Below are 22,935 nucleotides of genomic sequence, written 5' to 3' on the forward strand. Positions count from 1 at the left end.
GTTTTTTGCTTGTGTGTAATCCTTAAGGACTATTTGATTTAAAAGCAGACATCCCTGCACCCTTTCTCTCTCTGTGTTTTCTGACATCACACTCAGGTGACTAGGAAAAAAACCCCACAACAACAAACACAAAAAACCCAACCCAAAACTTTGGCACCAGAATGAATAAAAGTATGTAGAATAGAATAAACCAGGTTGGAAGAGACCTTCAAGATCATCGCATCCAACCTATCATCCAACACCACCTAATCAACTAAACCATGCAACCTCATCAAGTCTCCTCCTGAACACCTCCAATGATGGTGACTCCACCACCTCCTCGGGCAGCCCATTCCAATGGGCAATCACTCTCTCTGTGTAGAACTTCTTCCTAACATCCAGCCTAAACCTCCCCTGGTTCAGCTTGAGACTGTGTCCTCTTGTCCTGGTGCTGGTTGCCTGGGAGAAGAGACCAATCTCTGCCTGTCTACAACCTCCCTTCAGGTAGTTGTAGAGAGCAATAAGGTCACCCTGGAGCCTCCTCTTCTCCAGGCTAAGCAACCCCTAAGCTCCCTCAGTCTCTTTTGGGAGGGCAAGTAGGGCTTGTGTTCTAAACCCCTCACCAGCTTTGTTGCCCTTCTCTGGACATGTTCCAGCAAGTCAACATCCTTCCTAAACTGAGGGACCCAGAACTGGACACAGTACTCGAGGTGTGGCCTAACCAGTGCAGTGTACAGGGGCAGAATGACCTCCCTGCTCCTGCTGGCCACACTGTTCCTGATGCAGGCCAGGATGCCATTGGCCCTCTTGGCTGCCTGTACTTGAAAATACCTGAAGGTGTGAGTTGTCTGAGGAGAACTTGCACAAAACCAGGGACAAGGCATTGTTTAGACTGGGAGCAGGCTGTAGTGAAATTTGAATAGAGTCTGAGTTAAATCTTGTATGTGTAAGACATGCAGCCTCAATGGATGGTAAACTAAGGGGCTGATTTTGGTGCTGTGTTTATCAAGTTATAAATATGTAATAAGTTGACCAAGACTAAGCAGAAAGCTATAAAGCAATCAGATAAACTAATCATCCATTACAGACTCAGTCTCTGCAAGCTGTTTCTTAGACTCTGGAAAGGATGTTTGTGTATTAGTCCAGAGAGTTTACTGTATACAGAGCTGAGGTTGCTCCTGAGGGTTTCCCTGGAATTTTTCTCCTGAAGATGTTAATTTTATGTGCTCCACAGGATTAGATTTTCAACTTTCCTAGGCCTATGAATTTTACAAAAGTTTTAAATGTCCATTAGTGTTTTTGTAAAATGGAATCATGCTCAGTATGAAAAGAATAGGACCATAATCCCGTGTATTGTCATAGTTTTAGTGCTAGCGATTTGTATGCAGAAAACGTAAGCTTATTTTTAATTTTAAAAGTCCAGAAGGATGTTTCCTTTTGGACTGTAGTTTTAAATTTAGAACATGCAACACATGCAGCCTGGTTTTGTTTAGGCGAAGATTCCTATATTCTGTGACAAAATGGGAATGCGTAGTTTTCCCTAAATATGGATGTACACAACAAACACCCTTGGTGTAATGCTATTTTTGAATGTTCACTTACTGTAGAATGTGTAATTTACCTCCTCAGGACATGTCAATGGTACTCCTAAGAGGACATGAGTGATTTAACACACACACAGTGATTCATGAGATTGCCTGCTTCTGGGCCCCTCAGTTTAGGAAGGAGGTTGACTTGCTGGAACGAGTCCAGAGGAGAGCAACAAAGTTGGTGAGGGGTTTGGAACATAAGCCCTACGAGGAGAGGCTGAGGGAGCTGGGGTTGCTTAGCCTGGAGAAGAGGAGACTCAGGGGTGACCTTATTACTCTCTACAACTACCTGAAGGGAGGTTGTAGACAGACGGATGTTGGTCTCTTCTCCCAGGCAAGCAGTACCAGAACAAGAGGACACAGTCTCAGGCTGCGCCAGGGGAGATTCAGGCTGGATATTAGAAAAAAGTTCTATACAGAAAGAGTGATTGCACATTGGAATGGGCTGCCTGGGGAGGTGGTGGAGTCACCATCACTGGAGGTTTTCAGGAGAAGACTTGATGGGGTGCTTGGTGCCGTGGGTTAGTTGTTTGGGCGGTGTTGGATTGGTTGATGAGTTGGACGCGATGATCTTGAAGGTCTCTTCCAACCTGGTTTATTCTATGTATTCTATGTATTCTATGCAGCACTTTATTGCCCATGTTTTTTTCTCCCTTTTTTTTTATCCTTCTTGTACCATCTAGTGATTAATAGGAGTCTTACTTTGCATGCTTACTTTCACATTCGTTATGGTATGTTATATGCCAGTAGCAGTCTTAAAATTCAATGAAAATAGCATGCATGCTAATAAGAATGCAAATTATTACTGATGAAAGATTGTGGGGGTCTCATGGTAGGACATGTCCAGCAATAGAATAGAATAGAATAGACCAGGTTGGAGGAGACCTTCAAGATCACCGCGTCCAACCCATCAACCAATCCAACACCACCCAAACAACTAACCCACGGCACCAAGCACCCCATCAAGTCTTCTCCTGAAAACCTCCAGTGATGGCGACTCCACCACCTCCCCAGGCAGCCCATTCCAATGGGCAGTCACTCTCTCTGTATAGAACTTCCTCCTAACCTCCAGCCTAAACCTCCCTTGGCACAGCCTGAGACTGTGTCCTCTTGTTCTGGTAATGGCTGCCTGGGAGAAGAGACCAACATCTGCCTGTCTACAACCTCCCTTCAGGTAGTTGTAGAGAGCAATAAGGTCACCCCTGAGTCTCCTCTTCTCCAGGCTAAGCAGCCCCAGCTCTCTCAGCCTCTCCTCATAGGGCTTATGTTCCAAACCCCTCACCAACTTCATTGCCCTTCTCTGGACTTGTTCCAGCAAGTCAACCTCCTTCCTAAACTGAGGGGCCCAGAACTGGACACAGTACTCGAGGTGCGGCCTAACCAGTGCAGTGTACAGGGGCAGAATGACCTCCCTGCTCCTGCTGGCCACACTGTTCCTGATGCAGGCCAGGATGCCATTGGCCCTCTTGGCTGCCTGGGCACACTGCAGGCTCATGTTCAGCCTACCATCGACCAGTCCCCCCAGGTCCCTCTCTGCCTGGCTGCTCTCAGCCACTCTGACCCCAGCCTGCAGCACTGCAAGGGTTGCTGTGGCCCATGTGCAGAACCCAGCACTATCCAGCAAAAGTTCTTTTAGAAAAATAAAGTAGCATTATAATGAGTACAGAATGCAGGAAGTGCCATCCAGATAAATTAGAAGTAGCAGCATAAGTCATTTGAAAAGGAGGCAAAGACTGATTTTGCCAAAGTTCTGGGGAAAAGGGAAGTATGGTTTTCGTTGCATTCAGTACAAACCTGATACCTTTTCTACTTTACCAGTTTTAAAACATTGTGGCTGACAATGGTGAGTGCATTTTGTTTTGGTTTTATTAGTGTAGGAAATGGGACTATTGCAGCTGTAACTGTCACAGGGCAGGGACACATTCCACTAGATTGGGTTGCTCAAGCAAGGCTTTGAACACTTCCTGGAAGGGGGTACCTGGAACAGCTCTGAGCAACCTGTTCCAGTGTCCTACCACTCTCACAATAAAGAATTGCTTTCTTATGTCTAATCTAAATGTACTCTTTTGCCCTTCATCCTATCACTATCCTCTCTGATAAAGAGTCCCTTTCTACCTTTCCTATAGGCTCCATTTACTGATACAAGGCTGATGCAAGATCTTCACAGAGCTTTCTCTTCTCCAGGCTGAACACCCCAACTCTCTTAGTCTTTCTTCACATGAAATGTGTTCCAACTCCTTAATGGTGTTTATGGTAGTTCTCTGGACCAGCTCAAGCAGGTCCATGTGTTTCTTGTGGTGGAGGTCCCAGGGCTGAACACAGTACTCCAGGTATTGTTTCACAAGAACAGTAGGGGGGCAGAATCACCTCCCTTGACCTGCTGGCCACACTTCTTTTAATGCAGCCCAGGATGTGATTGGCTTTCTGGGCTGTGAGGATGCAGTGTTGGCTCGTACTCAACTTTCCATCCACCAATACTTAACACCTTCTTTGCCTCAATTTTCAATAATAAGATAGGGTGACTTCAGGACAACTGGCCTCTTGAGCTGGCAGGTGGAGGCAGGGAGCAGTATAGTCACCCTGTAATCCAGGAGGAAGTAGTTAGAGACCTGCTTAGCCACTTGGATCCTCACAAGTCTATGGGACCAGATGGGATCCATCCCAGGGTGCTGAGAGAGCTGGCAGATGTGCTGACCAGGCCACTCTCCATCATTTTTCAACAGTCCTGGCTCACTGGAGAGGTCCCAGATGACTGGAAACCAGGCAATGTGATGCCCATCCACAAGAAGGGCTGGTTGGATGAGCCAGGGAATTACAGACCTGTCAGCCTGACCTCAGTGCCAGGCAAGATTATGGAACAGGTCATCTTGTGTGCACTCACACAGCACTTACAGGATGGCCAAGGGGTCAGGACCAGTCAGCATGGGTTTAGGAAGGACAGCGCCTGCCTCACCAACCTGATCTGTGATCAAGTGTCCTGATTGGTGGATGTGGGGCAGGCTGTGGATGTAGTCTACCTGGACTTCAGCAAGGCCTTTGACACCATCCCCCACAGCAAACTCCTAGGGGTCAGTGCTGGGCCCCATCCTGTTCAATATCTTTATTGATGATCTGGATGAGAGTATTGAGTCAGTCATCAGTAAGTTTGCAGATGACACCAAGCTGGGGGCAGGAGTTGATCTGTTAGAGGGTGGGAGAGCTCTGCAGAGGGACCTCGACAGGCTGGGCAGATGGGCAGAGTCCAAGGGCATGAGATTGAACACATCCAAGTGCCGGGTTCTGCACATTGGCCACAGCAACCCCATGCAGAGCTACAGGCTGGGGTCAGAGTGGCTGTAGAGTGGCTAGGCAGAAAGGGACCTGGGAGCAGTGGTTGACAGTAGCCTGAACATGGCCAATGTCATCCTGGCCTGTATCAGGAACAGTGTGGCCAGCAAGACTAGGGAGGTCATTCTGCCCCTGTACTTAGCACTGGTTAGGCCACACCTTGAGTACTGTGTCCAGTTCTGGGCCCCTCAATTCAAGTAAGATGTTGAGTTGCTTGAACATTTGGAGCTTAGACTGGCCTCTGCTGTGAAGGACAACAAAAAGTCCTTCTATAAATACATTAATAGCAAGAGGAAGGGCAGGGACAACCTCCACTCCTTGGTGGACACGGAGGGGAATGTTGTAACAAAGGATGAGGAGAAGGCAGAGTTACTTAATAACTTCTTTGCCTCAATTTTTTCTAGCAGGACAGAATGCCTTCCAGACAGCTGGCCTGCAGAGCTGGCAGGACTCAGGGAGCAGCATAGTCTTCCTCTGTTCCAGAATGGGGTAGTTGGTGATCTGCTTAGCCATTTGGATCCCCGCAAGTCCATGGGACCAGATGGGATCCATCCTAGGGTGCTGAGAGAGCTGGCAGATGAGCTGCCAAGCCGCTCTCCATCATTTTTCAGCAGTCCTGGCTCACTGGAGACATCCCAGAGGACTGGAAGCTGCCAACGTGGTACCCATCCACAAGAAGGGCCGGTTGGATGAGCCAGGGAATTATAGACCTGTCAGCCTGACCTCAGTGCCAGGAAAGATTATGGAGCAGGTCATCCTGAGTGCAGTCACACAGCACTTAGAGGATGGCCAAGGGATCAGGCCCAGCCAGCATGGGTTTAGGAAGGGCAGGTCCTGCCTGACCAACCTGATCTCCTTCTATGATCAGGTGACTGCCTGGTGGATGTGGGGCAGGCTGTGGATGTAGTCTACCTGGACCTCAGCAAGGCCTTTGACACCGTCCCCCACAGCAAACTCCTGGCCAAGCTGTCAGCCCATGGCTTGGATGGGAGCACACTGCGATGGGTTAGGAACTGGCTGGAGGGCCGAGCCCAGAGAGTGGTGGTGAATGGTGCCACATCCAGCTGGCAGCCAGTCACCAGTGGTGTGCCCCAGGGATCAGTACTGGGCCCCATGCTCTTTAACATCTTTATTGATGATCTGGACGAGGGCATCGAGTCCATCATCAGTAAATTTGCTGACGACACCAAGCTGGGAGCAGGAGTTGATCTGCTGGAGGGTAGAGAGGCTCTGCAGAGGGACCTCGACAGGCTGGGCAGATGGGCAGAGTCCAACGGCATGAGATTGAACACATCCAAGTGCCGGGTTCTGCACATTGGCCACAGCAACCCCATGCAGAGCTACAGGCTGGGGTCAGAGTGGGTGGAGAGCAGTCAGGCTGAGAGGGACCTGGGGGTGCTGGTTGATGGTAGGCTGAACATGAGCCTGCAGTGTGCCCAGGCAGCTAAGAGGGCCAATGGCATCCTGGCCTGCATCAGGAACAGTGTGGCCAGCAGGAGCAGGGAGGTCATTCTGCCCCAGTACACTGCACTGGTTAGGCCGCACCTCGAGTACTGTGTCCAGTTCTGGGCCCCTCAGTTTAGGAAGGAGGTTGACTTGCTGGAGCGTGTCCAGAAAAGGGCAACAAGGTTGGTGAGGGGTTTGGAACACAAGCCCTATGAGGAGAGATTGAGGGAGCTGGGGTTGCTTAGTCTGGAGAAGAGGAGACTCAAGGGTGACCTTATTGCTCTCTACAACTACCCGAAGGGGGGTTGTAGTGAGGCAGAGGTTGGTCTCTTCTCCCAGGCAACCAGTACCAGAACAAGAGGACACAGTCTCAGGCTGCGTCAGGGGAGGTTTAGGCTGGAGGTTAGGAGGAAGTTTTACACAGAGAGAGTGATTGCCCACTGGAATGGGCTGCCTGAGGAGGTGGTGGGGTCGCCGACGCTGCGGGTGTTCAGGGCGAGGCTTGACAGGATGCTTGGTTGTATGGTTTAGTTGATTAGGTGGTGTCGGATGATAGGTTGGACATGATGATCTCGAAGGTCTCTTCCAACCTGGTTAATTCTATGCTATTCTATTCCAGAGAACGGCAACGAGGCTGGTGAGGGGTCTCGAGCACAAGCCCTATGAGGAGAGGCTGAGGGAGCTGGGGTTATTTAGCCTGAAGAAGAGCAGGCTCAGGGGAGATGTTATTGCTCTCTACAGCTACCTGAAGGGAGGTTGTAGCCAGGTGGGGGATGGTCTCCTCTCCCAGCACGAGAACAAGAGAACACAGTCTCAAGCTGTGCAGGGGGAAGTTTAGGCTTGTTCTTAGAAAGAAGTTCTTCACAGAAAGAGTGGCTGCCCATTGGAATGGGCTGCACAGGGTGGTGGTGGGATCAGCATCTCTAGAGGTAGTTTGAGAGAAGCCTGGATGAGGCACTTAGTGCCATGGTCAATTAGTTTAGGTTAGCTAATCAGTTGGACTTGACCTTGTAGGTCTCTTCCAACCTGGTGGATTCTGTGATTCTGTAATACCTGCAAACCTCTTTCCACAGAGATGCTTTCAATCCCTTCATCCCAATGTCTGTTGCTTGGGTTTGCCTTGATCCATGAGCAGGACCTTTCACTTTTCCTTGTTAAAATTCCTGAGGTTGGCATTGGCCCAACCCTCTAGACTGTCAAGGTCCCTGTGGATAGCATCTCTTCCCTCCAGTATGTCGACTGCAGCACACAGCTTGGTGTTGTCAGCAAAGCTGCTGGGGGTGTAGTCAATCGCACTCTCCATGTCTCTGACAAAGATGTTCATTTATCTAAGTCTGCATTGATTAAGTGTAATGGAGCACACAAAGAAAGGTGGGAGGGTTTTTTCATTGCAAAATTGTAGTCACTGACTATGTTTTTCAAAAGAATGCAAAACATTTTAATACCAAGGTATCATTTACTTGGATTCTGTTAAATTAGCGCTAATTTGGTAGTATATTGTTGATTTGGTTTACTTGTTCCTATGAGTTTGTGTTATGCCTGAACTATGAGGTGTTGATGATTTTTTGAACCTTGTATTTGATGTGCAAATTATAGTTGATAACTTTAAAAAAAATGAAAGGCTTTAAAAATGTTGTCTGAAGGGGAACCGCCTAAAAACGGATGGTGATTAATATTAGAGTCCTTCCGTTATTCTTCACAAAGACTGAGACATGGTCAGGTGGATTAGTACAAAAATGCATTGGTTCTGAAAAACTAAGCTTGAAAATCTATCAAATGCAGAAGTACGATAATACTAAAATAACCTCAATTCAGGTGAGGATTGCTTTGCTTTTATTCTTGCATGTGCATCTTGAGCTGTTCATTATGGAAAATGGTTGAGAAATGGATTGCTACAGAGGGCATATATGTTACGGCTAAATAAGTTCATTTTATGGCTGTAAAGAGATTTTAGTACATTTTGTTAATATATTTCTCCCTCAGCTACATGGCAGTGAGAGAATCTTTCATTAAATAATGATTTTCTAATGAAGCTCATTAGCAATGTTGAAACAAATTTACCTGCAGCAATTTGAAAAATGGTATCCAGTCTGCGTGTCAGCAAGTTCTGTTTGGTGCTAAACTGGAAAAAAAGTCATTGTGCTGCCATTTGCACAGTGTTTGCAAGGAGGAAGGTTGATTGCTCCTCTAAGAGGATGCATTTAAATGCTTGATATACCTGGAAAGAGAAATAGCCCAGTGTTATAACTGTGTGCATTGTTTATGTGTTTGAATAGATACAGGCTGATAATGGAATGTTTGGTAGAAGAAATCTTAACCAAGTTAAGAACTGTTTTGTTAGTTTTGAGTGTCCTCACTTCACACCTTCTGTTCACTGGAGGCTCATCATCATGTTACCCTTTGCTGTTCCATTTGTGGCTCTTTAAACTGAGGCAGGTGACTGAATGGTAAAATCTTTTAAGAAGCATTCTGTTAATCTGAAAACCATTAATCAAACGACTACCTAAAATTTGCATCTGATATTGAAAGAATCTCTTGTCATGGTTATATTTCAACTGTAGTTTCTAACTGCAGCTTAATTTTAAGACTTCTTTAAGAATCACTAATTGTTATCAGTCGAAGCTGAAATGCAACATTTAAAGGAAATGCTGCCGCTTTACCAAAAAATGAAGACATTTTTAGATGCTGAGGGCTGTAAAATTGAAACTGGTGGAGCTGTACTTACATGTGACAAGGTATGGCAAGGCAGAGGATGAGAGGTTTTTTGAAAATGGTTCCTTACAGTTTTGGAGGTTTAAAACTTAATTTTTTTATGAAGCATTTTAAACTGCTACATTTTGTGGTTTTTTTCCCCCTCCAGCTATACCTTTCATTGGTTGGTGTTTAGTATACCTACTTCACTACACTTGATATCTCTGCCACTTTCTTGCTCTTCTGGATTGTGTTGGAGCTATTGCTAAGTATGGACAAAGATGACTTCTGTTAGAATTAGTGGCTTATGTGCTGTGATTTTTCTCTAATAGCATGGTAGGTCATTTTGCAGGGTGTCTGCAGGGCTGCCCTCTGGGAAGCGCGGGTTTCAATCACGACAGTTTAGTCTCTGATGTTGCCAGATTTTGCATTTGGAAATCCTCATAAAACTTAAAGTGCTGCAGGTACATGTAAAATGTTTTCTGGTTCTGTAGATTTAGTATAAAGTCATTTAGTTGTATTTTGGATTATCTTAATGGGCTATTTTCCTTTCCACTGAAATAAAAATTTGCACACAGGATGATGTTGACTATTCAGTGCTCAGTTGGTTCTCAACAATGGCAAATTGGGATATGACTTGGTTAATGCCAGAACTTCTCTGACGAGAGCTGATAGAGACTGCTTTTAAGAAAAGATGTTTGAGAATGGTGTTTTGAAGAATACATTATTATAAAGTATCATCTGATAGACAAGAACCAAAGTAAAACCTTGCTTCATATTGTTGCAGGTATTTTATCATTAACCTTAAGAGTCTTGCCCTCATGGCTATATTCCAAGCCATGTGAAGCTATTTTGCCTCCCTTAATTCTATTCTTATGTTAGCTGCAAGCTACTCCTCCTAAAACCAGTTTCATAATGCTGCTGAAGCAGAGTGTTAGTGTTTCACTGTGTGTGTTGTTGTAATTTCAGTAGTGAGGTGACATTATGGCTCTGCAGCTTTTAGTGTGTTGGACTTGTTTCCTGGCTATTTCTGTAGTACCTCTCAAAATGCTGCACAGACGGTATTAGAAATTTACAATTTGGAAGAGCTCCTTCTTAAAGTGCTTCTGAAACTTTACAGTCAGATCAGACCAAGAATTTTACTGGGTGATAACAAAAATGCCACTTTCACTCTAGTTTTCCATCATAGTAACAAAAGTCTTAATTATCCACACAAACACATTAAAGAGCATTTTGCTGTGTCTCAGCACTTGGATCTGGCTTTCCTTCTGTTTATCCTTCTGTTCATTACTGGCCACACGCATTCTGTTACTCATTTGTTTGAAAAACAAGTAAAAAAGACAAATGCCTACAAAATGCACAACCCAGTACCTAGCAATTATATGGACTGAAAAGGCGTGTAAAAACAGCATGGTAGTGATACTTGTAAAGGGCGATGGATTATTGCCTTGTCCAGTCAAATAATGCCTGCAATAGTTGGAGCTAACTCTAATAATTCAGCAGCTAAATGAAGCAAGACCTGATGGAATGCCACTTATCTGTCCCAGTGGGATCCCTTTGCATTACTACCTCCTGTCAGTCCCACACTGACCATCAGTGTTTGCAATAGGAGCTGGCAGAAGTCTATTGATTTTTGGCTCATCATGGAAAATGTGAGCAACAGGGCACTTGTCTCTGCCACTGCTTTCATTCCTCTGCTGTCTCTGCCTGTATGAACTGACTGAACTGAAGGGAGCTAGCCATCACTCTGTGTATTTTTGCAAAATTATGTGGTTTACCAGGTGATGGCAAATTCTATTGTATTTTTAATATAAATATTTGCTTCTGTTACCACTTCATTATAATTTTGACTTTTAAAACTGTCTGTGATCTTTGAAATTTGATTTTTATTTCTTTTGCAGCATGGATAAGAAAGAAAAGAAATGATCCACCCACCATTGAGGTGAGAGAGAGGAATTGTCCTTAGATTTCCAATTGCTGTAATAAAATGCAGTAACTAATTATAGTGGTTACATCTGTTCAGTATTTTGTCACTTTTGGGGGAGTATTTAGTGTGTTGCTTGCCTAATTGATGCAATTGTGCACGAACTAGATATCTAACACTAGGGAAAAATAAAAAGAAATGCAAATATGAACTCACATCATTCTTTAGTTGTTGCTTGTATCTACAGGATTTCTTTAAGATGACCTACTTAGAGTATTTAAGATGATTGTGGCCATTTATGAGTTAATTTAATTAAAATAATCATGAAATTGCCATTTCAAAAAAGCAGTCCTCTGTGTATTAATGCAATATTTTTTTCATGGTAGTTGCCAAAAAATGCAGATTTCAAGTCCAGTTGTGAATGAGTTCATCTGTACAGGAAAGCAAATTGCATTAACATTTTACGGTGCTAATGAGATGGGAGAGTTGCAGCTATGACTTTTTGCTGTATCTGGTTTCTAATGGAACAAGAGAGGAAAGTGTCCCACAGAATTTGTAAAGTATAAAATGATTTTGAGTGTTGATCCCTGCATACAGGTATGCACAGATAGACCGCTTGCTCTAGATTTGTATGTCAAGTTGCGAAGTACTCTCCAGGAATAAATGAGCAGATGTGGCATGGTTTACCACAGAAGATTCAAATATGACACCCAAAGAGGCAGATGCTTGACTAGAATCAGTAGGAATAAGTGTTGAATTCAGTAAAGCTGAGAGGCCTGGAATTCCCTGGCTCATCCATCCGACCCTTCTTGTGGATGGGCATCACATTGGCTGGTTTCCAGTCATCTGGGACCCCTCCAGTGAGCCAGGACTGCTGAGAAATGATGGAGAGTGGCCTGGCCAGCTCATCTGCCAGCTCTCTCAGCACCCTAGGATGGATCCCATCTGGTTCCATAGACTTGTGAGGATCCAAGTGGCTAAGCAGGTCTCTAACTACTTCCTCCTGGAACACAGGGTGACTATACTGCTCCCTGACTCCACCTGCCAGCTCAGGAGGCCACTTGTCTAGAAGACATTCTGTCCTGCTGTTAAAAATTGAGGCAAAGAAGGTGTTAAGTAGCTCTGCCTTTTCCTCATCTTTTGTTACTATGTTCCACTCCATGTCCACCAAGGAGTGGAGCTTGTCCTTGCCCTTCCTCTTGCTATTAATATATTTGTAGAAGGACTTTTGTTGTCCTTCACATCAGAGGCCAGTCTAAGCTCTAAATGGGCTTTTGCCTCCCTAATTTTCTTCCTGCAAGACCTAGCCACATCCTTAAAACATTCTACGGAAGTGATACTGCAGTAGTTCTGTCTTAGCTTGGCTTGATCTTTGTCATAGCTCTGGCTTGTACTAACTGTATACATACGACTTTTACTGTTGAAATTACCACCTCATGTGATGCTGGAAGATAGGAGGTGTTACATGTCTTTGTCCTATCATTTCCATGAGCCAGACTGCCAGACTTGTGCTAAGATAAATCTGCTCCAGAGAACATGGGCAGCCTTAGATTTTGAATTGGTGCAACAAAGCTCCTCCTGGCACTGGAGGTATTAATTCTGTTTCAAAACAGGGAGCAAGGAGTCTCCACAGGTGACAGATCTCCAGATCAGGAGTGTTCTAACTATTTTACCTTCCAGAAAAAAACAGAACAAAACAAAAACAACCATAAAAAATAATCATGGAGGATCAAAGATTATTGGGAATAAGGGCGCATTCGGATTTACAGGACTGCTTATAACTTCAGTTTTGTGAGGCAATAGATGTGAAAAATAATTCAGGAGCCAGGTACTTTGCCTGCAGAGCTGTGCACAACCTTATCAGTGCAGAAATTATATACTAGGAATTTGAAAAGCAGTTGCCTTTCCTCTCAAGTTGTCTTCAAACAGGTTTTCACCTCTATAAGAAAAGGTGGTTCAGACATATGCATGCTAAGAATTTTTGCTGATGTTCCAGGCGAGGGAGAAGGGGTGGAGGGGTGGCTGTGTACATTAGAGAAACTCTAGACACCATGGAACTAGAGATTAAGGATGATCAAGTTGAGTGCCTGTAAGTGAGAATTAGAGGGAAGGCCAACAAGGCTGACATCCTGGTTGGAGTCTGTTATAGACCACCCAACCAGGATGAAGAGGTTGGCAAATTATTCTATAGGCAGCTGTCTCAAGATTGCCAGACCTTGTTCTTAGGGGCAATTTTAACTTGCCTGATATCTGCTGGGAACTTACCACAGCAGAGAGGAGGCAGCCTAGAAGGTTCTTAGAGTGCATGGAGGATAGCTTCTTTTCCCAGTTGCTGCATGAGCCTGACAGGGATAAGGCTTTCCTTGACCTTCTTTTTACAAGCAGAAAGCGGCTGGTGGGAGATGTGGTGGTTGGAGGCTGTCTGGGGTCCAGTGACCATGAGATAATTGAGTTTTCAATATGCAGTCAAGCAACAAAACCTCTACTGTGGACTTCCAGAGGGCAGACTTCAGGTTACTCAAGGAACTAACTCAGAAAGTGCCTTGGGAAAGAGCCCCTAAAAACAAAGGGGTCCAGGAGGGCTGAACCTACTTCAAGAAAGAACTCTTGAAGGCTCAGGAACAGGCTGTGCCAATGTGCTGGAAGATGAGCTGCCGGGGCAGACAGACAGCCTGGATGGGTGATGAACGAATGAAGGGTAAAAAAAGAGGGTGTATCATCTTTGGAAGGAAGGAGAGGTAACCCATGGAATGTTTAAGGATGTTGCTAGGTCATGCAGAAAAAGAAAATAGAGAAGCAAAAGCCCATTTAGAGCTTAGACTGGCCTCTGATGTGAAGGACAACAAAAAATCCTTCTACAAATATATTAATGGCAAGAGGAGGGACAAGGACAACCTCCACTCCTTAGTGGACATGGAGGGGAATATAGTAACTAAAGATGGGGGAAAGGCAGAAGTACTTCACATCTTCTTTGCCTCAAATTGGTTGTCTTCCAGACAACTGGCCTCCTGAACTGGCAGATGGATTCAGAGAGCTGTATAGTTTCCCTGTAATCCAGGACGAAGTAGAGACCTACTTAGCCACTTGTATTCTTCCTCTATTCTTCACTTCTATTCTGTGCTATTCTATTATTGAAAATAGTGCTGCACTTTAAATGTGTGATAATAGAATAGAATTAACTAGGTTGGAAAAGACCTTTGAGATCATTGAGTGCAACCTATCATCCAACACTATCTAATCAACCAAGTGTCATCCAGTCTCTTCCTAAACACCTTCAGTGATGGTGACTCTGCCACCTCCCTGGGCAGCCCATTCCAGTGGCCAATCACTCTTTCTGTGATGAACTTCTTCCTAGCATCCATCCTATGCTTGGTTTTGGTTGTTTTTCTGTATTGGGGTCAGGTAATATATATGATCTACTTCTCTCCCGATTTGAAACTGGTATACCACAAACTTTTATACCACAATATCATCATTATATTAGTGAAGTACATATAGAATACTCTTTGGTCCCTGTTTGTAGGACTGATTTGCCTTAGTGTTTTAGCTGCATACGTTTTACTGGCTACTATTCTGCATTATATTCCCTTTTTGACAGTAATGCCTATATTGCAAACTGCTGTTTGACAGTTACGGAATGAGGGAGTGTTGGTGACTGCATTTTCTGGTGCAGCTGCACTAGAGAACTTCTGAAACAGGATGCAAAGCCAAGAAATTTTGCATTTTTGATTTAATGATGTTTTACTGTCAACATTGTATTGTAATACCACAAAACAGGGTTGCATTACTTAAAGAGTAAGTTTCTGAAGCTGTATCTGTATTCCAACCTTTTGGTCTGTAATACTACAAGGGGTTTTTTGGATGATTTTTTTTTTCTGCCCTTTGCCCATTATCTTTTTCCTTTCTTTCTGTTATAAAATAACATATATTAAACTTTGTTCAAATTTCTGTTCCCTTTCTCTGCTCTGTTTGCCTACCATCCCCTTTTAGTACTTTATGTTTGGTTTTCTCGTATTTGACCTTTTGTTCAGGTTTTAGCTATGGATGGTGGTAGTTGCCAAATTATTGAAGCTATCACTCCCATGATGAGTACTATGGTAAAAAAAATATTGCAGAGATATTGCTTCAAAAATCGGGAGGATCTTACTGATCTGAGTGATCCCACAAATGACCACATTAGCAACTAGGTATAGAATAGTATAGGTCAACAAAATGTCATTCACAGTCATCATAAGTTGTTCACTTTAGTGAGAATGAATGTGAGTTCTCCTTCCTTACACTGGTCATTTCACTTGGGTGATGACACCAGCCAAGTCTATTGAAGGTGTATTCTTAAGACTTCATAACATTTTGGGTTCAGGTCTTTCTTCCTCAAACAACTTGGGAGCACCTGAAGAACCTAAAAGTACATAAATCTATGGGACCTGATGAGATGCATCTGAGAGTTTTGATGAAGTTGGCTGATGTAATTGCAAAGCCACTATCCATAGTCCTGTCAGTCAGGTGAAGTCCCTATACTAAATGGCGTGGAGGACAGGGAGGGGTGATTCAAGACAACCAGTATGGCTGCTTTGCCAAGGGCCACTCCTGCCTGACCAGCCTCATGGCTTTCTGTGATGGTGTAACTATATCAGTGGACAGGGGAAGACCAGCCAGTATCACCTGTCTGGACATTTGTAAAGCTTTTGACACAGTCCCCCAGAACATCCTTCTCTCTAAAGTGGAGGGATATGGATTTGATGGATGGACTGTTCAGTGGATAAGAAATTGGTTGAATGATTGCATTGAAAGGGTGGTGGTCAACTGTTCAATGTCCAGATGGAGACAGGTGACAAGTGGTATCCCTCCAGGGTCTGTATTTGAGACCAGTGTTGTTAAGTATTTTCATCAAAGAAGAAGGCAGTGAGATCAAGTGCACCCTCAGCAAATCTGCAGATGACAGGAGACTGAGTGGTATGGTAAGTCTGAAGGGTGGGATGCCATCCAGAAGGACCTGGACAGGCAACCTCCTTCCTCATGGTTCTCGTGTTGATGGTTCACAAGATGGGAGACCAGGGAGACAGAGTCCCTCCCACTGTAAGAGAAGACATGGAGCATGATCATCTGAAGAACCTGAAGGTATACAAGTCCATGGGACCTGATGAGATGCATCCCAGATTCCTGAGGGAATTAGCTGATATGGTTGCCCAGCCACTCTCTGTGAGATCTGAAAAATCATGGCAGTCAGGTGAAGTTCCTGGGGACTGGAAGAAAGGAATCATCACACCCATTTTCAAAAGAGGTGGAAAGGAGGACCCTGGGAGCTTCTGACCTGTCAGCTTCACCGCCGTGCCTGGGAAGATCATGGAACAGATCCTCTTAGATGCCATGTTGAGGCACATGGAGGACAGGGAGGTAATTCAAGACAGCTAGCATGGCTTTACTAGGGACAAAACCTGCCTGACCAGTTTAGTGGCTTTCTATGACAAAGTAACTGTGGATGTGATCTGTGTGGAGTTCTGCAAGGCCTTTGACACGGTCCCCAGCAACATCCTTCCCGCCAAGTTGGAGAGACATGGATTTGATGGTTGGACTGTTCAGTGGATAAGAATTTGGCTGGATGGTCGCATCCAGAAGGTAGTGCTCCATGGCTTGAAGTCCAGATGGAGAGCAGTGATAAGTGGTGTCCCTCAGGGGTACTGGGACCTGTGCTGTTTAAGATTTTTATCAATGATACAGAGGGATTGAGTGCACCACCAGCAAGTTTGCAGATGCCACCAAGCTGAGTGGTGCTGTCAATATGACAGAGGGACAGGATGTCATCCAGAGGGACCTGGACAAGCTGGAGACGTAGACCCAGGTGAACCTCATGAGGTTCAACAAGTGCAGGGTTCTGCACCTGGGCATGAACAATTCTCATTATGAATACAGACTGGGGGATGAGGTGACTGAAAGCAGCCCTGAGGAAAAGGACTTGGGGGTGCTGATGGATGAGAAGGTGGACATGTGAAGATAGTGTGAGCTTGCAGCCCAGAAGGCAAATCACATCCTGGGCTGCATCAAAAGATGCATTGCCAGCAGATCCAGAGAGGTGATTCTGCCACTTTGCTCTGCTCTGGTGAGACCTCACCTGGAGTACTGTGTCCAGGTCCGGAGCCCTCAATATGGGAAGGACATAGACCTGATGCAGCAGGTCCAAAGGAGGGCCACAAAAATGATCAGGGAGTTGGAGTACCTCTGCTACAAGGACAGGCTGAGGGAACTGGCGTTGTTCAGCCTGGAGAAGAGGAGGCTCTGGGGAGGCCTAATAGCAGTCTTTGCCTGGTGGAGGGCTGCAAGAAGGATATGAAGAGACTGTTTACAAAGGCCTGTGGTGACAGCACAAGGGGCAATGTCTTCAAACTGGAGAAGGGCAGACTTAGGTTGGACTTTAGGTGCAAGTTCTTTACCATGAGAGTAGTGGAACACTGGAACAGGTTGTCCAGGCAGGTGGTTGGGGCCCCATCCCTGGAGATATTGAAAGTGGGGCTTGACAGGGCTGTGGACAACCTGATCTAGTTAGGATGTCCCTGCTTAGTGCAGAGGGGATTGGACTAGACAACCTTCAGAGATCCCTTCCAATCCAGACCATTCTAGGATTCTATTTGAATTAGCCTTTTAAATTAGCAGATACTGGACAGATATGCAAGCTCCCCATCCTTCACAGGGAAGAAACTGAATTACATTCTCCAGGCTTTTTTCTCCCAGGTTTTTTCCATTCCTGGGACACTGATATGGAGAATTTGATATTTTGAGGAAACAGAGAATCACTTGCATAAAACACTTTCTTTTACAGTGATGTGATTAATGAAGTTCATTCCTTCAGTGTGCATTCAAGAAGTATTTCAAATGAAATTGTTCTAAAACTGGTATGTCAGGAGTTACAATTCATCCACCTCTGGGTAACAGCTCAACTACATGATACTTGGCATTATTGTTTCATACAGTAAAACCATGAATTCAGAAATAGAATTGCAGTTTCTATACCTTGTTTAGCTTTATAAAATTTGTTTTTAGGCCATGCAACATTTTTACTGTTTCAGATATGCCATGAGACAAACAAAATAATACAGTATATTTCTATCCCCAAGAGTAGCTAATTTTAGCCAGTGATGAAAATTACATGATTTTTTTACTTATTTGTTTTATAAGGACACAATTCTGATGTGCTGAAGATGCTATACTTTATGCACTTGTTTCTACAGAGCAAAACAAAACTACAGAATTACTTTGTGCTCTGGTGATACCTCAATTGGAGGACTGTGTTCAGCTGTGGGACCCCCAACACAAGAGAGATATGGACCTCCTGTAACAGATCTGGGGGAAGGCCACAAAGACTATCAGAGGACTGGAGGACCTTTTCTACAAAGACAGACCTCTCTGTCCATCTTCCATCTTAAACTGTCAGTGCATATATAGCACACAGCTAGGCTTTCCTCCCAGTAGGTAGTGGGAGTCATTCCAAACCCAGTTTAGATATCCTGTATCCAAGACACGTTGAGTCTTCTCCTTCTAAACCTGAAATTTTGGGAGGTATAGCAAACTAAAAATATCAGGCACACAGTGAATTTTAAAGCCTTTCTGTGCCTGCCTCTACTGATTTCTTTAGCATTTCTGATTTCAAAGGGTACCATATTCACAGGGGCTTTTAAAGCATCCTGCTGTCTGTAGCGTGGGCTACCTTGATGCATTTAGAAATCCAGCTTTTATTTTTTTTTCCACTTGTAGCCACACACTACTTCTGACAGTGTCCTGAAGTATTTGAGTAATCTGACATTGTTTATGGCCTTGTCTGTAGAACAGAGGTATGTATAAGGTTATAGAGTATCTTAGGGTGCCAGAAAATGCATGAGATAAAACCAGATAAGGCATTAATGGTAGTGTCTAGAGAAACTAGTATGGAGGTAAATGAAGGTTATCTCTGAACCTGCCTGTGTGATACCCTGCAATTGCTAGATATGTACATATAGCCACACTACTGTGTTAACACAGATCTTCACTGTTTTGGTGGATGCTGCTTCCTCTGTGGTGAATGCAGACAGCTACAGATACTCTCAGGTCAAATTGAAGTGTCACTGTTGTTTCGTGTGCATGTGTAAATATGTTAATATTTCATGGGAAGCAAGGTAGAATTGATGTTCCTTTAGTTAGTGTCAAGAGACTGAAAGTACTTTGAAATAGCAAACCACAGTAAATTACTGCTTCCCTAGTGCATTATGCACTTTTAATGCAGTAATAGAACTCAGTCACTTCTGAATTGCACAGTTGAATAGAAGGTGATACGTTAAAAAAACCCAACAGCTTCTTGTGCCAGCTCCTGTCTTCTTTCAGACTATTTCTAGCATTTCCATAATTGTCTGTTTCGACAACCTTCTTGTTAAGGAGTTGTAATAAGCATAAGGTTTCAGTGAGTGCTTCTTCCTTCCCTACACCAAGTGATTATACTGAAATTGCATTCTGTTTGGTGCCACAATGCATACCCACTTTCTCCATTTATTTGATCATAAATATTATTTACTTGAGAGATGGTATGGTCAGAGCTAGATTCAGCAGTGGAGAGTAGTTTACGCAGAATTCATGTTCCTTTAACCAGAAAGATGCAGTTCAGAAACACTTTGTTTGACACTGTTGGGATTGCGCATTGTAGTTTTGCTTCCATCTCTTTTTCAGATGCTTCAAGTTGAGAACTTCTAAAACAAGAATTTTGACATGGAAATGATACATTCTTGCATAGACAATAGAATTTAGCGTATGAATATTTTACTCCTGAAGCCACAAAAAGCTATTGAATATCATTTGGAGGTCTGGGAAATGCTGTTAATGCACAGGGATAAACAGTTCTCTGAACAAAATATTTTCCACCATTGTCCAGCTTTCACAGTCAGGACTGAAAACCTGGGATGTATTAAAATTACTTGACTTGCATTGAATAGCATTTTGTGTTGTAAATTATGTGTGACTGCAAAGAGGATTATTACTGGGTGTGAAAGGACAGTAAAATTTGACAGTATAAAGAGCTGAGCTACAAAAGTGTAAATAGAATGGATTGGTTGGAGAAGTCACTCCAAGAAAAATAAAATAATACTGAAAAATTAAGAGCTTGAAGAAGTTTGAAGAAGCTGTTGTATTTCAGAGTTTTTCCCTCTTACTCACTTTTTCTCCTCAGCTTCAACACACGAGTGCTTGTCAGCCTTCACAGAAGAGTATCCAATTTGTCCCATAACTTCATGTTTACCTATGCTGCAGAACCCAAGGCTGTAGGGCAGAGAGATGCTACTACTCTGCTACTCTTTGCTATGTGGGAGGGAGTGCATGGAGCATTGCCTCTGCCTCCTGATTTGCTGTCAGCACAGCTGAACGGGTGGAGGGAGAAGTAGCATGTACCAGGAGAAGGGCTGGTACAGATTACATCATGTGTAGAGTGGGGAAAGCAAAGGCCAAACTGCGACTGAGTCACAGCTATAGCTGTTTGCTCTGTGGGCACGAGCGCTGTGCATTGCCCTTTATTCAGGGCAGAGTGCAGCGGTGCTGAGCTAGTTTGTGATTTTTACTGCTTCTACACAATTCCGCTCTGTGATCTGGAACATGTATATAGTTCTGCTCAAAATCTTTGCAGTATTATGAAACCAGTTCAGGCACAAACCCCTACTGACTCCATGTGTTGCCAATGTGTCCTATGTTCCAGTGCCTGTGCCTTTTCACTTCATTTAGCTTCTCATTACATGTTCCTGACAGACAGATGTGCTACACTGTGGAGCCCTGGAGATTGTATTAGCTCATGCCTGAGATGCTGTAGCTCAGAAGTAGCAATACAATGATTTAGTAATAGCATTGCTTCTCTATCAGTTTGGGTTAAACAAAACCTCATGTGAGTTAGCAATAGTATTTAAACTGATTCATCTTGGCAGTAAATGTGGTGTTAGCACTGCATTTAAAACTAAATATTGGGCTGTGATTAAGGCATATATTTATACATACATTTATATGCAATATATTGGTTTAACACATTAATTATGGAGTGCTTTAAACCATAATTATAATTTTTGTGCTGTTGATGATTTGATTCCAAAGAATGGGTGCATCTTGCGTGTACAACATTAGGAACCCCTCATGCACAAACAGCCTTCAGGTAGAGTGAACCGTAACAGGTGATCCTAAGGCATTACCTTTCCCTTACAATAGAAGGGGAGTCAGTTTCCAGTTTCCAGTGCTACTATTAGAGGTCTCTGTCTGTATTTGCTAATATATTAAGGGGATGTTGCAGGTTGTAAGCAAAAGACAGCAGCTGTGTTCAGTAATTTGTTTGGACAATTCACATGCTTTATGTTCAAGGATCAGAAAAGCTGTTTTACAATGCCTCGACAAGGAGAGATGCCATAAATTATGACGTATCCAACAAAGATAATTCAGATAAGTCTGCTTGTTAATTATGCAGGATGCATCCTTCTAAACAAATAGCAGGGGGTTCACAGAACACAGTCCATGTTTTAAAGTTGCTGCTGATCAGAGATGTGCTCGAAAAGTAAAAAATACCTTGTGCTTGTGTGAGTAATCTTGTCTGGTGACCAAAGCTATTTACTGCATGTGTTCTTTACAAAATTAGCAGTCAGGTGGTGCAGTATTTAGTTTAAATGAGCATATTACAAAGCCAGATATGCCTTTCTAATTCAAACTGCTCCTCTGTGTTTTCCACATACTGGTGCAACCCTTTATTTAGCACACTGTTTCTTATTCTGAGTCTGGCACAGCTGAGCTGTGCTGGATCAGAACATCCAGTGAATAAGTCCTCTCTCTACCTCCTACTCTTAAAATGCGATGCACTATCCATACAGTAAAGGCTTATCAGTACTGAGCAAGACCCCATCTGAAGGACTAAGCAAGTCTGGCGAAACCTTTTATATATTTACTATATTTTCCTATCAGGAGGAATCTAATTTTATTCTGTAAGGCTACTAGCTTATTCGGAAAAGGAAAACAGGAATAATATGAGGTCCTTGAGTGTGAAAGACCATCGTCAGCCAACAGAGGAAGTCTTCCAGCATATCCTGATAACACAGTGGAAATTCTTTGACCGGGGATAGACTTTTAGATTTCTCTGCTTCTACAGACTAGAGATGAAAGTATTTCTAAACAGCAGAGGATGCTTGATGGTATCCCAGCTGCCAACATTTAGTGAGAGCACTTAACATAGTTAATATGGAAACATAGTTTGCAAGAAAAGCGGAAATGAAATGGCAGTGTCATGAAATATGGTCTGTTTCTTTTTGCAGCAATGCACTTGGAAGGCTACAACAAGGGGGCTGCATTGCCTGTGCAAGCAGGCAATCACAGGATGTTAGGGGTTGGAATGGACCTCTGAAGGTCATCAAGTCGAACCCCTTTGCCAGAGCAGGACCGTAGAATCTAGCACAGGAACACATCCAGATGGGTCTTGAAAGTCTCCACAACCTCCCTGGGCAGCCTGTTCCAGTGCTCTGTGAACCTCACAGTAAAGAAGTTCCTCCTCATGTTGAGGTGGAACCTCCTCTGCTGTAGTTTATATCCGTTACCCCTAGTCCTATCACAGGGTGCAGTTGAGAAGAGACTGTCCCCTCTCTCTTGACTCCCAACACTCAGATATTTATAAACATTTATTAAATCCCCTCTCAGTCTTCTCCAGAGTAAACAGCCTGTAGTCTCTTATCCTCTCCTCCTAATGCACATGCTCCAGTCCCTTAATCATCCTGATAGGTGTCCATTGGACTTTCTCCATCAGATTCCCTGCCCCTCTTGAACTGGGGAGCCCAGGACTGGAACCAGTATTCCAGGTGAGGTCTCATCAGGGCAGAGTAGAGGGAGAGGAGAACCTCCCTTCATCTGCTGGACATGCTCCTATTAATGTATCCCAGGATCCCATTGGCCTTCTTGGCCACAAGGGCACATTGCTGACTCATGGATAACTTGTTAGCCACCAGGACACCC

General features: G+C 43.9%; 1 protein-coding gene across 1 annotated transcript in view; it reads left to right on the forward strand.

The window, feature by feature from the left end:
• The window catches only part of NDUFAF2 (NADH:ubiquinone oxidoreductase complex assembly factor 2), a 61,985-nt gene that overhangs the window by 37,904 nt on the left and 1,146 nt on the right, over positions 1-22,935 (forward strand). Inside the window, exon 3 of the mRNA XM_054178506.1 lies at positions 10,934-10,974. Within this exon, the coding sequence (XP_054034481.1) occupies positions 10,934-10,974 (41 nt within the window). The remainder of the gene's footprint in view (positions 1-10,933; positions 10,975-22,935) is intronic.

This window comes from Dryobates pubescens, chromosome Z, assembly GCF_014839835.1.
Source record: "Dryobates pubescens isolate bDryPub1 chromosome Z, bDryPub1.pri, whole genome shotgun sequence".
In the NCBI taxonomy this organism is placed as follows: Eukaryota; Metazoa; Chordata; class Aves; order Piciformes; family Picidae; genus Dryobates; species Dryobates pubescens.